This window comes from Idiotropiscis lumnitzeri, chromosome 2 (genome assembly GCF_059441095.1).
Source record: "Idiotropiscis lumnitzeri isolate Australia: NSW breed Sydney's pygmy pipehorse chromosome 2, RoL_Ilum_1.0, whole genome shotgun sequence".
Taxonomy (NCBI): Eukaryota; Metazoa; Chordata; class Actinopteri; order Syngnathiformes; family Syngnathidae; genus Idiotropiscis; species Idiotropiscis lumnitzeri.
Window position 1 is genome coordinate 589,961 of NC_142392.1, and position 13,201 is coordinate 603,161.

Genomic DNA, 13,201 nt, shown 5'->3' on the forward strand with positions numbered 1-13,201 from the left:
TCTATTCATAAGCAAAGGTTATGATTTATAATGACAAGTGACTCAACAGGCAAACATTTGCTTTATTGCTATGATTTGAAAACATTGTCTTGAGTGACTTTACATGTAGCAAAATCTACAGCAAATATCAGGAATAGATTACAATCATGTCTATGTGAAATATTATTGTTTGCATCATACTTATGTGGAATTCTGTTGCTTAGCAATGAACAAAATTGCTTCAGAACTGCACCCACCCAAATGAGAAGGCTTAAAAAAGATCACGAAGATGGTGGCTGCCACTTCCCTTATCTGTCTTTTGTTGTGAAATGTTTGCCGTTAATCGGTTGTTTCCAAGACTGACATGTTCTGCTGTGTGACGCTTTGACGCATTTCTTCCGTGTCTTCAACGGCTCGCGTGAGTACAAAAAAACTTTAGATTGAAGACACACATGCGCAGAGGGACTCTTTAAATGAATAAAGAGAGAGGGAACAAAGAGATAAGTTTCGAAGTTCGAGACAAGCATTGTTGTGCAAGACTTTCTCTTTATTCTCCTTGCAAGCTGGTAACAGAAAATAGAATGTCTTTCCTCTTTCTTTGTGGCGTTTTATGAAACGTCTAATTGACAAACCTGACAAATATCCTAGCGTGCTAACTAACATTCATTCTTTATTAAATACAATTTTAAAATGTTTTGATGTTTTGTTTTGTTTTTAATCATCTTAATGGCATTTCTGTTCATTTCAATGGCGCAAGAAAGATATTTGAGATTTGATTAGAGTGCTTCAAATTCATGTTTAATGAACTTTATTGAGGCATGTTTGAAAAGCTCAACGTTAGTCTAAAAATGTGTCCTTAAAGCTGAGAAAAAGTGCATCACAAACACATAATTTGGGCAAAAATGGGCATAAAACCACATTGGAGAGCCACAGGCCCAAATTCCAGAATTCATGGAAGGTCGTAAACGTTCCACGTTTTCATGAGTGCGAACCACAATAGAGGCGTTTCTGTGCACGGAAAAGAGCTGCCTTTTCTCATGCCATTGCCACTTTGGCGCTTCACATGGTGTGACGGTTAGACCAACAGACAACGTAAGTGCGCAAACCTTTTTGGACATGACATCATCATGCAGCAACAAAAATAATGAGCCCTTAGCAAAAGTTCTCATTGTGACCTTTGACCTTTGTTGCAACTTCTTTTTGGACCTTCTCGCATGAAAACGCAATTTTTTTCTTTTTTGTTCAGATGTACCAATAAAGGCTCCGGTTTCACATAATTGGAATTTTCTGTCAATGGTTGAATGTTTCCTGCTTTTCAGCTTAAACAGCAAACTAAGTTTGAAGACAACCAATGACAATTTCAATTCATCTTTCGCTTGATTGCGAATTGTGGGGCTGCTCACGGTTATTCAGCCTCATTGACTTTGCTGTGTCCAAGACTGATACGTAGAAAAAAAAAAAAAAGCGATGAATATTTGAAAGAATATGATGAATATGGTTAGGTGAGGATTCATAAAAAGAATAAGAATGCGAAGTGTGAAAAGCAAGTTAAATGCTGGCTGATAACACACCAAGTCAGAGTTGCATTTAAGTGGCAAGACTTTTGGCGTTGGTGTCAGAACTGGGACGGGCCTGCAAACTGCTCTAACCACAACTGGGACTTCAAATTGAGGGGGAGGCGTGCAACCAACTCACAAATGGGACTGAACACAGAGATGCTCCTTCAACATGCAGAGGAAGAAGAGAAGAACAACATCCTACTCACAGCGTTGGCCACTCCTCGTTGCTTTGCGGCAATCCAACCTGGAAAAAAAAATCCCAGCAAGGACTTTTTCTATTTGCCGTTTCGACACTGACAATACAAGCTAATGGAGGCGAGTAAACTAGCATGAGTGTATTTTAGGTTTTGCATAGACAAAGGGTGCCTAAAGTTTGAAAACATGTTTATCAAGAGAGGTATTATTCATCAGAATCAGAATACCCTTTATTGTCATTATACTCACAAATGATGGAAATCAGATTTAATTAATATTTCAATCAGAATTTTTCTCTGAACATCAAATGTATGAATTAAGGGTATCGCGATCATGTTTTGGTGCTGCCGATTCCGATTAACCATGACTGAGATCGGCCGATACCGATCACATGGATGAGCTGCACACTCTCAAATCAAAAAAAAAGAGCGACATGGCAGCACGTTTGTTTGTTTGTTTTGGTTCGGATTGCGCAAGGGGGGACGAGACGAGACCCAGGCAGGCTGCTCTCTCTTCTGCAAGTTGCGCTAGATCGGTCGTGGTGATCGCAAATTAAAGGGCTTGATCCACATACGCCGATCAATAACTTTCCCACAAAAATCGTCCGATCATGATTGGTGCAGGATATATCACATGACATAACTAGAAATTGTAAATGTTGAGAAATCAAAGGTTTTAAACGCAAAATGAAAAGAGAGATAGAGACTGTCTGCCTTTTGGAAGGTGAAAAGAAGCACGAAAAGCCGCAGCGAAATGAGGAAATTGCTTGTCATGAATGAAGCAGTCGTCTACCTGCATGGCAAAATCAAATCAATAACCGTTATTGATTTGATTTTATTATTGAATAACGTGTAGTTGTGGCATCATTTCCGTTCTGGCTTTTTAAAACGTCGCTTTTATTGTAGTGGGCCACCGGAAGTCTCGCCCTTAACTTCCGGTGAGGTGTGCGACTTTTACGGTGTCCGCCTAACAGTTTTATGCGTCTCTCCTTTTATTTTGTTTTTTGTCGTTTTAAGATTCCATTTGGTTTGTTTTGGTTAGCACACGTTAGGGGCGCAAGTGTTTTGGTGCCCGATGTTTGTTGTCGACGGCAACTAAAAGTGACGATGAATCCTCTCAAGTGTGGTGAGTGAACAACAAACTCATTCAAGTCGTTGTTTATTCATCGGATATCGTAGTTATTCTATTCTATTTTTTACGTTTTTACAGGAATCCATTTTCTTTTTTTTTTTAGTAGGTTGTTTGTTTGCACGTCCGACCTGGGAAATGCTCGTTGAAATGCTCCAATAAACATTTGTGCGTTTTCGAGGTGCAATTTGGAACTCGTGCTTGCGTCCAATCTGACTTGTTGGAGTGCAACGTCAACGTGGGCATGTTGGATAGTAATAACGCATTTGGTTGCCATGGATGATGTTCTTAGAACAAGCGGACTGGCCGATCACAATGAAATGCGACCTGAGAGCAAATTCAAGCACTCAAATGCATGAGAAGAATTCGTCATGAGGCCCAGGGAAAGTCATCCCACCATTCTTAACTGTGCAGCCACTCAACTAAGAGATATTTTTTGGCCATCTGAGGTTGAATTCGAATGGAAGATGTAGAACTGTGAAGCTGAACGGTTTGCTTGGAAAAAAATCTGTTGTAAAAAAGATTAATGACACGTCTATGCTGCGACAATAAACAAACAGCAAAACAAGGACCAAAAGCTTGTGAGTATTTGAAACGGGAGTTTCCTTTTGTGCATTGTGTGACTCTGCCAGCGCACGACTGTATTCTCCGCAGCCTTTGACGCGGAAACGTTTGTTTTGTTGCAGAGCGCCGCATCCGAGATGAGTTTTGAAGTGGGCTTCCCTCCCATGAAGGACACCTTGAAGATGATGAGCGACATGATCCTGCTGTGCACCACTTTGGCGCTTTCCCTCTTCTTCTGGACGCTTTCCCTCACTCTCAGCGCATATTCTGGTCAGTTGCCCTGTCGAGCCGTTGCTCAAACCAACTCAACTGTCGTGAGATGTTTGCGCTTTGAGAGGCAATGGTTGGGCTGGTTCCTCAAGTCTGATGCAAAGTTATCCAACAGGTCATTCAGCCGAAATTGTTCACGGCGCGGCGTTGAAGGGCTTTCATTGATTGGCCGAGGACGGAGCACAAAAAGCCTTTCAAAAGATGCCAAAAGAAGGAAATCAAACCGCCATACGCACAATTCGAGGCGCTCCGTTGCTTTTCCATGAATACGGCCGCAGTCGACGGGGGTCATGTGAGCGTTAGAAACGGCAAAAACTGCTCAAGTACAGTGGGACCTTGCGGCACTTGCGAGGTTTTCCAATGACAAATTGCCCCTTTGTGCTGCGAGCGAGCTCCAAATTAGCTGCAGCTCAAAAAAAAATAAAAAGTGAACAAAAATGAAGACATTGAATTAACCAAATGCAAAAATGGCGCATGGAGATTCCTCTATGACATAAAAAAAACAATTTACATATTTGGATTTGTACCTTTTTTTTTTTTTTGTCAGTACCCACTAACCTTGTGTGGGTGCGTGTGTTTGTGCAGGGTCGCTGCAGCCCGTGTCGCCATGGCGATGGCTCTTCTCCATCTTGGTCCCGGTGGTACTGACCATCCGAGCCCTGAAGAGACGCAGCTTGGATCCATCGGGGGCGCTGGGAGGTAAGGCGGCGGCGGCGGCGGCGGCGGCAGCGGCAGCGCGTGACTTCATCAGTGCACTGCCAAAATTGGCTTGACATGAAGTGAGGAATGAAATTCTTCGCTTAACAAAAAATAGGTGCCAATAGGACGGGGAAAATTTCTTATACTCAATTTGCCTTGATTTAAAAAGCTGCGGTGCAATAATTGCCTTTCAAATTAATGGACAACAATTTTGATAAATTGTCAAAATTGTTGCCACTTGAGCCGCTCAGAATTCTGCAGTCTGCCATGAAAGCAGATTGATTCTTTTTCAAAATAAGACATTTTGTACCTTGTTGTGTTTGCAACTTGTTGAAATGTCTTCTCAGCACTTTTTGTGGGCTTCGTGCTGACCATGGCCAACTTCAGCTTCTTCTCGTCTCTTCTGGCCTTCTTCGTCACGTCGTCCAAACTGACGCGCTGGGGCGGCGCGCAGAAGAAGAAGATGGACGCCGACTACAAGGAGGGTGAGAAACGGCCGCAGTGTGTGTGCGTGCGTGCGTCTGGAATTCTTACGTGGCTGGCGTGTGTGTCAGGGGGCCAGCGGAACTGGGTGCAGGTGTTCTGTAACGGCGCCGTTCCTACGCAGCTAGCACTGCTCTACATGATCGAGGTGAGTGCAGTCGAAAACGTGCAGAAAATCTGGATTGTGGAACGACCGCTCTTGTTGTGACTGCAAGCTGGCGTGTATGACGCCATTTAACTTGACCGACCGTAGAAATGACAATTATTACTTCCTGACCTCCTACTGCCTCCTATCTCCAAATTCACCGATTGCCAGCTTTTGTGCTCCTTATGTAAAATGCCACTAGAGGGCGCCATATCTGCCATTTGCGTTTGAGTTTCAAATTCTAGCACTGAATTACTTTTACACCAAAATTTTACTGCACAAAAATATTACGATAGAGATGTCTGCATATTTAAGTTTCATTTTGATTCTTTTTTCAGTGTAAAAAAAAATCATTGTCTTAAGTTCAAATTTTGATGGTACAAAAATACCACAAAATGTCTGAGCCACCTGACTTTCAATTTCTTACTCTGAATTGTATGTTTTCAAAAACCCCAAACAGAAGTTCCTTTTCAAAAGAATTCTCTGTTACAAATTGGAATTCCATGTCAAAGAATTTGTAAGTGTGAAAAGTGACGACAGCAATCTAAGGGAGAAAGCGTCCAGTGGCAAAGCGCGACGAGCGAGCGATCGATCGCCTTGTTGAAATGTTGTCGGGCGTGTGGCAGGCGGGCCCCGGCGAGATGCCCATCGACTTTGGCCGACAGTACACGGCGTCGTGGATGTGCCTGTCGCTGCTGGGGGCGCTGGCGTGCAGTGCGGGCGACACCTGGGCCTCCGAGGTGGGCCCCGTCCTCAGCCCGTCGCGGCCCAGGCTCATCACCACCTGGCAGGAGGTCCCTAAAGGTGAGGAAAAAAAAAAAAAACAGGGCTCACACACACACACATTCGCGTGTGTGCCATTTTGACAATGAACACGGCCAAATGAACCCATGTATGCTCTGCTTGTGGCAGGAACCAACGGCGGCGTGACTCACGTGGGCCTGGTGGCGAGCTTCCTGGGCGGTCTAGCAGTGGGCGGGGCATACCTGGCGTCACAGGTGCTGTTCATCAGCGAGATTCAACAGTGCGCCCCCCAGTGGCCGTTGCTGTTGTACGGGGGTGCGGCTGGCCTGCTGGGCTCCCTCCTGGACTCCCTCCTTGGAGCCAGTGTGCAGTATTCGGGTACGGCAGCAAGTTGTCTGTCCCGTCCGTGCCAACGGAAAGGCAAAAGGCGTCACGAGTTGTTGCTGTGTGGGCAGGTTTCGACGCCAGCATCGGAAAGGTGGTGAGCTACGAGTCGCCCACCACGCACTGGATCTGCGGCAGACCCATCCTGGACAACAACGCCGTCAACCTCTTCTCATCCGTTCTGGTGGCGCTTGTCCTGCCCGGGATGGCCTGGGGCTTGTGGCCACACTAGGCAGACATTTGGTTGACAATGACAAACTCAAGAACGAAAAACGAGGGGGCGGGGAAGAAACAGACAACATTTTATTTTGGACTTCATTTGTGCGGTTTCGTGTAAAGCGCCAAAGTGCGGTTGGCGTGTGCGTCGTCCACAAGCGACTCAAATAAAACAGTTTGAACTGTTCAATGACTTCACATAATAGTTGAGTCATGAGATACAAGTTTAATATGATGCATGACCATGCTCACAACTCAAAACATTCATCTCAAGCCAACTTTGTGTTGTTAAAAATTAAAGTAGCACTCGACATTATTGTACTTTATGTAAACAATCCATCCACCCGTTAACTGATCCGCTAATCTCATATTGAAATAAAATGCAAAGACATCGCAGTTTGTTCATCATTTCATTACGTTCTTTCTGCTGTACGCAACTTGGCCACCGGAGGGCAGTATTCTTAGTCACGCAAGAGTTTCACAATTGGAAGTGTTCACAAATTTTTGCTCACAAGCCCAAGGGAAAAAAATTAATTAAAAAGAAATGAGCGCCCCCCCTCATCTAAAATTTTTTTAATTATGTTCACACAAAAAATAACGATGTAATTGAATGTAAAACCAATGACACAAAAAGAAGAAAATTATTTTCTGCCAAAGTGAAAAGGACAAAATCAATTCTGTGAGAAACATTAAGTAGACAGACTCGAGGTACTATTGTTTTTTTTTCCCTTTTGTTTATTCCATCGTGAGAGAAAAGGCACTAAACCAAAGTGGGAGACGGTGACTTTGAATGACAGAAAGAAAAAGGAAGAAAGTCACGTTCACTTGAGCAAATGGAAAGTTTACAGTCAATCAAAAAAATAAGGTCAACTAAAAACGGAGGAGGAAAAAAAAGAAAGTCCTTCAGAGTGTTTGGTGTCCTTTGTTTTAAATACAAGACAAGATAAATTAACATTTTCCAAAAATGAAGAGACAATGATTGCAACAGCCCCAGTTGGTCTTTCAAATCAAGTTTGAAGCACACTTCAAAATTGGAAGTCATTAAATATTTTATGATTAGAATAACAATTACACATTATAAAAAAAAAAATTCCAATCTGCAAAACGATTTGCAAAATTAGCGCAATGAAGTTGCAAAGAAAAATGAGTTCTGGAAATGGCTCCACTTTCTGCAACCGTGAATACGAGAGCAAGTGTTGCTGTCGGTTTGGGGAAGAAATGGTCAATTCCATTTTTTGTTTTTTTGGGGTGGGGAAGGAATGAAATATGAACACTTTAACGTCAAGGTAACACTGACGAGTGTTTGGTGCGCTGTTGATCCCGAACCACTTCGGTCACCTTACGCTCAAACGCGGGATGTCAAGTGGGGGCGGGGGCGGCTTCCGGCGAACGATCAGTCAGTCACAGGTTGTCTTTAAAGTAGCCCAGTTTGGCCAAGGACATCTCCCGGCGCAGCAGCATCACCTCCCAGAACATCTGTTCCGCTAAACACACGTACCTGGGCTGAATCTCATGGGCCCTCCCACCTCTCAGAGTGTCAAACTAAACGCAATCCATCAAGCAGCCATGTCTTGTGCTCATGTTGTCGATTGTTTCAGATTAGAGCCGGCCGATGATACGATTGCGTTACATCAGAGGCTGCAAGCTGCTACTCCGTTGATTTGGTTTGCTTTTTTTTTTTTTTTTAAACTTTTCAGTACAGATGCTTTAAAACAATACATAAATGTTGTGATTGGACAATATAAAAAAATGATTTTGCCGTACTTCCTGTTTTGAAATTTCAGTGATTGTGTTGCCTCTTACCATCCTGCTGCTTGACGAGCCCCTGGTGGATGTAACGAATGTAGGTGAAGAAATTACACACGGCCGTGATCTGACACACAAACAAGCAACAATTATTTCAGTCACTTTGCATTTCGGAGGCGAGCGACACTTTTGTCGGCCGGCGCATCGTCGCACTCACTCGGTATCGGCAGTACGGGGACACGAAGTAATAGTTGGACGAGTCCCCAAACTTGATTCTGTGCTTGCAGGTTTTGGTCTGGCCGCTCAGGGCGCACTTCCTGCGGCGCACACACACACACACACACACACACACACACACACACGCGCGCGCGCGCGTGCATAGGTGAAGGTGGAGTTGACCAGACTGAGAGGAGGAACTTGAACATGTTTGCTTCATTTGAAGCGAAATACAAAAAAAAAAAAAAAAAAAAAAAAAGGAGAAGACAACCAGGGACACAAGCAAAGTTTGACGAGGAGGAGACCGGGCTCGCGTTCGCGTGCCAGCGTGCGGTCTTACTTCGGTCCGCCGCACTCGACGGCCGAGGCTTTGACGACGGGCAGCGGCTGGAAGCCCACCGGCTCCACGCTGAGTGTGTTCTGCTCCACCGATTCTAAGATGGACGAACCCAGCTGAGGAAGAGAAGAAAGCGCTCAAGTGAAAAGAGTTGTGTTGGGAATCTATTTGCGGTTACCTCGCTCTTGCTGAAGGTGAGGCACGGGTAGATGTCCTCGCGGTAAACTCGTTCCAGGAAGCAGCAGCGGCGGTCCAGCGTGGGGTCCTCCTTCCACGCCTTGAACTCGGCGAACAGCTGCGCGTCCGCCTGCAACAACAACGAGACGGCGTGTCGCGCTTGCGCAAAGCGGCCGAGGCGAGCGTCGCGTCCCATCGCACCTCTCGGCACTCTCGCACGATGGGCTGCGTGGCCGACGGGTCGGCCTGCGTCCCCAAGATGGCCGAGGACGAGCTCTTGTTCCTGCTGTGGCCCTTCCGGAAGGCCGCTTTGCCGCCCACGTTGGGGAGCTCGCCTACGGGGGACGTCGGCGAGGACAGGACCAGCGTCTTCAGGGCCTGCACCTCCGCCTGCAGGACGTCAATCTGAACACAAAGACGTCGTCGAAGCGAAGGCTGGTTGGAGGAACGCCAGGAAGGAGCGCGCGTGCCGACTTGCGTCTTGGAGTGCGCTCACCTTGCCCAGGGCTTCTTTCAGCTGCTTCTCGGCATTGGCCTGCTTGACGTTGGCCTCTCGCACCATCTTGTGGGCCTCCTGAAACGTGACAACCGCAACATGCCATGACTGTACGTCACAACAGCGCAGGAAAACGTCCCATGTCACTTTTCATTGGTGGCAACGTGCTGCAAATAAAAGCGTTTTCGCAGTCTTGCAGCATCTTGATGTGAATAATCGATTTCAGGGAGAGTTAAGGAGGTTCATTTCCACACAAACACTGTGACGTCATCCGGTCGCATTAAGGAGTCAAGGAACCATGTTGAGGTGAGTTCGCATTTTCATTTGGACGAAAACTGCAATGGCGTGCCAATCCTGGGCCAGTTTCACCTTTTGGGATGCTTGAACTAGTCAGAGAGTTGCATCATTCACAGCGCTACGTATTTTTTCGGTTTTTAAACATTGGTTTGGTCGTGTGCCGTGAGATTTTTGTTCATGGAAAAATGTCACTGCTTGAAAGATTGTCAAAGTCACACGGAAAAAAAAAAAAAAGTCCTACAAGCACATCAAGTGAGAGTGAGAAGAAAAACCCACCAAGAGAAAGACAAAAAAAAGCCCTCGTGTGACAACTTCCTGTCAAAGGAGGAAGTGAAGAGAGTGGACGAGGGGGACGGCAGGACGGAGGCGCACCGACCTGGAAGAGGCTGGCAGTCAGCTCCTCCAGCTCCTGGCCCAGCTGATCGCGCACTTTTGACAACCTCTCACACTCCTCATCCTTCAACAGCAGCTCCTTACGCACGCACGCACGCACGAGACAACAAGCAGCCAATCGTGATCAAATCAAACATGACAACAAAGACATGGAGAAAAAAAACAAACAAACAAACAAAAACAACTTAAGTTGCATCTTCAATGACATCAAAATCAAATCAAGTATGGAAAATGGCTTGGCAGTGACATGGCACGCACACACGCATCAAACGTGAACATGATGAGTGACAAAAAGAAAAATAAAGATCATAATGTGCATCTCCAACGACAACAAAGTCAGATCAAATATGGAAAATGGCCGCAGTCAATTACAAACGCACACATGCCTGCACACAATTGCACCCACACACGCACGCACGCACGATTGCCCAATGGCGAGTGCGCGCGGGGTTACCCTCTGCGCTTTGGCCAGCTCGTCCTTGAGCCGCTCGTATCCTTTCTCTCGCACCTCCATGACCGACGGGCTGCGTAGTCGCGAAAAACTGTCGCTCAGGGCGCCGCACTCGTCGCCATCGTCACCGGACAGGAAGTTGCACTCGGCCACGTCGGCCTCCGGGCCCTGCACGCTGGAGATGACAGACGCACAATTGCACTTTCACTGCCGAGCGTGATCCTTTTTTGCACAATGAACGTGAAAAACCGGAGAAGGCGGCGCAGGGCCATCGCGGGCGCTCACCTGCCATTGCGAGCGTGCGTCGGCGTGGAGTAGACGGGCCGCGTGGGGAGCTGGTCAGCCCGCAGCGACGAGCACAGGCCAGGGGGCGGCGCCCCCAGCGAGTGCGTGCGGTACAGTGACGCGGGCGGCGTACCGTGGCAGGCGGGTGGACGCTGCTCCACTTGGTTCTGCGGCCACAACAACAGCGCAGACGCGTCAACCCTCGTCTCCAAGGCCGACACTTTTTCACACTTCCTCATTTTGTTTCGTTTTGATCAGCGCTCAACATACAGCAGTTCAATCGTGCATCATATGTACCAAAGCGGAATACTATTTTTTTTTTCCCCGCGCCCGTCGATACCTGCAGCAGGTCGGGTGTGGTGGGCGAGGCCAGGTTGACCTCGTGGAAGCCTTCCAGAGTTTCGGCGTTAGTGGGAGCGCTGCTGCAGGCCATGGCGGCTGCTGCTGTGGTTCATCCTTCACACTGAATGCAGAAAACACAAGGATGTCAACAGCAAATGACAACCACTGCCGCACGTCGTCATGCTACTCGTGCGGACTACTACATGATGCTCGAGTCAGACATCATAGAAATTCTCAACGGCTTTCCGTAAAAATGATGTGTTGCTTGATTCCGGCTCAGTCCATCACCATGGAGACGAGGCCTTGAGAGCCAGCGGTAACCGAACACCGCAAAGGATGTTGGGTAGGGATCCGGTTACTGGGTCACGTGACGTGGAGCGAGGCTTACTAGCTGCTCTTGACAGGCAAAACAAAGTGCAACTGGACACATTGATTCGATAGGGTGGGACAAAAGTAGAAAGACACTTTTGAAATGACAAATATATATATATATATATATATTTTTTTTTTTTTTTGGGGCGTGGGGGATCTTTTCAACCCACCCAGTGAAGATCATTTGAGGAAAAAACAAAGTAGATTGTCAAACCGTAATGGACATGTATGCAAGGGACGAAGGCAGAACATTTATTTGAAGCAAGGAAGTATGAAAAGCATGTTTGAGGGTGGAAGGAAGGAAGGAAGGCAGGAAGGCAGAAAAGCACAAAGGAAGACAGGAAGAAATGAGATTCACGCAACGGAAGGATGCAGGAATAAAAAACAGCCTTGAAAAAAAAAAAGCTTCAGGGTAAAAGGTCAGAGAGGAAGACAGAAACTCAGGTCTAAGCCAAGGAAGGATGAAAGTTAGGCTGCATAATAAGCAGCTCCAAATGCAATGAAATTGGATTTGTGTTGCCTCGCGTGCATTAGCAGCTCATCTGGCAAACGTGCTGCCACTCCACTTCATCAACACGCTCGTGACATCTTACATTCTACTTGAAAGAATTTTCCAAAATTCCGCCATTGAACGTGCTCAGATATTTTGCGAGCCACTTCATTGCCCGTCAGCTGACAGGTTGCCCGAGTCACTTGAACGCACCAAATAAACAAGCCTTGAGCTATTATGCTACATTGTTGGTTTTTTGTACAACTCCATTTTTATTGTTTTAATCTTGCATTGTTTCACTGAGCTCCTCCAAAGGCATATATAAAATACAGATATTAAATGTATTCTTATGAAACCCTGCTTAGCTCGCGGCTAACAGTTAGCTTGCTAACATGCTAATTGCCAACTCTGACGGCTAACGTCAACTGGCGAAATGTGTTAAACGCCAACAAATGAATGACGCATTCTTGTGGTTTGAAGAGTTTTTATGCAACCAATGTGAAGTAGGGAAAGAAAACGAAAGCAACACCTGCGAAAACGTCGTTCGAACACTTCAGCTGCCAAACTGCAACAGACGGTTGCATGTCCGATAATGGACGTATGTCGCCTGTTTGGCTCAGCAGCTAACTGGCTGAGCGAGTGTGTGTCCTCTTGCCACCTCCCTTTCTTGTTGAGATGGAAGTGGCGGTGCACTCACCGGACCCGTGCGTGGACAGAAGCCAGGCGTTGGGCCGCCTCCTCCCGGGAATTCCAAGCCGATAAACGACGGCTCGCTGACGGCGGTGGAGCGCTCGTTGACGCAGCCCGGCGTAAATAACTCCAGGGTGTTGCGTTCAACGACTGTTCGGAAAGCTGCTACACACCTTAAGGACGCGTTTTTTTAAAGTAATACGACACAGTCCCCAAATATTTATTAAAAACTGTGCTTCTTATAAAATGTTATTCATATCACACAAAGTCATGGAAAATATTCTGCACTTCATATTTTTGGGGAGTTTTGTTAGTTTGATTCTGTTTTATTAACCCGAGTGTTGATTGCGCGTGTTCCTGACAGTGGCCTTCATTTTCTCCACAAGGAGGCGCCAAAGGCCACACGACCAACGATCTGAGTTTTTGGGATGATTTATTGCTGAATAATGGAGGTCATAGAAGGTATTACACACCTGAGAACTAACGAGAAACATTTTCTGGTTGTTTCCCAAAAACCACAAATTGGCCCGACTTCCTCCACAC

General features: G+C 46.3%; 2 protein-coding genes across 5 annotated transcripts; one reads left to right on the forward strand and one right to left on the reverse strand.

Moving 5' to 3' along the window:
• Window positions 1-295: 295 nt before the first annotated feature.
• On the forward strand, window positions 296-6,762 carry tmem19 (transmembrane protein 19). 3 transcript variants are annotated; one of them, XM_088287756.1, is made up of 8 exons: window positions 296-397; window positions 3,548-3,695; window positions 4,281-4,394; window positions 4,742-4,879; window positions 4,949-5,025; window positions 5,649-5,826; window positions 5,935-6,144; window positions 6,222-6,762. In XM_088287756.1, exons 2-8 carry the CDS (start codon window positions 3,563-3,565, stop codon window positions 6,380-6,382), a joined length of 1,011 nt encoding a protein of 336 aa, XP_088143882.1. In that variant the 5' UTR covers window positions 296-397; window positions 3,548-3,562; the 3' UTR covers window positions 6,383-6,762. The 3 variants fall into 3 exon arrangements, with proteins under 3 accessions (XP_088143882.1, XP_088143880.1, XP_088143881.1); XM_088287754.1 differs by lacking the exon at window positions 296-397 and adding an exon at window positions 2,660-2,858; XM_088287755.1 differs by lacking the exon at window positions 296-397 and adding an exon at window positions 2,867-3,442.
• On the reverse strand, window positions 6,573-13,182 carry rab3ip (RAB3A interacting protein (rabin3)). Of its 2 annotated transcripts, XM_088287752.1 has the most exons (12): window positions 12,666-13,176; window positions 11,105-11,227; window positions 10,765-10,931; window positions 10,483-10,654; window positions 10,012-10,107; window positions 9,339-9,416; window positions 9,044-9,247; window positions 8,844-8,972; window positions 8,669-8,781; window positions 8,330-8,429; window positions 8,170-8,239; window positions 6,573-7,850 (listed from the first exon to the last, which is right to left on the reverse strand). In XM_088287752.1, exons 2-12 carry the CDS (start codon window positions 11,195-11,197, stop codon window positions 7,768-7,770), a joined length of 1,305 nt encoding a protein of 434 aa, XP_088143878.1. In that variant the 5' UTR covers window positions 11,198-11,227; window positions 12,666-13,176; the 3' UTR covers window positions 6,573-7,767. The 2 variants fall into 2 exon arrangements, with proteins under 2 accessions (XP_088143878.1, XP_088143879.1); XM_088287753.1 differs by lacking the exon at window positions 10,012-10,107 and having other exon boundaries at window positions 12,666-13,182.
• Between the last annotated feature and the right edge of the window lie 19 nt (window positions 13,183-13,201).

Bases quoted from the DNA above. Each gene is read 5' to 3' on its own strand.
- tmem19 (XM_088287756.1), top strand. From the start codon at position 3,563: ATGAGTTTTGAAGTGGGCTTCCCTCCCATGAAGGACACCTTGAAGATG. The intron at 3,696-4,280 runs GTCAGTTGCCCT...GTGTTTGTGCAG, and splicing joins CACTCTCAGCGCATATTCTG to GGTCGCTGCAGCCCGTGTCG. The intron at 4,880-4,948 runs GTGAGAAACGGC...CGTGTGTGTCAG, and splicing joins GGACGCCGACTACAAGGAGG to GGGGCCAGCGGAACTGGGTG.
- rab3ip (XM_088287752.1), bottom strand. From the start codon at position 11,197: ATGGCCTGCAGCAGCGCTCCCACTAACGCCGAAACTCTGGAAGGCTTC. The intron at 9,248-9,338 runs GTGAGCGCACTC...CTTTGTGTTCAG, and splicing joins TGAAAGAAGCCCTGGGCAAG to ATTGACGTCCTGCAGGCGGA. The intron at 8,782-8,843 runs GTAACCGCAAAT...TCTCTTCCTCAG, and splicing joins TCACCTTCAGCAAGAGCGAG to CTGGGTTCGTCCATCTTAGA.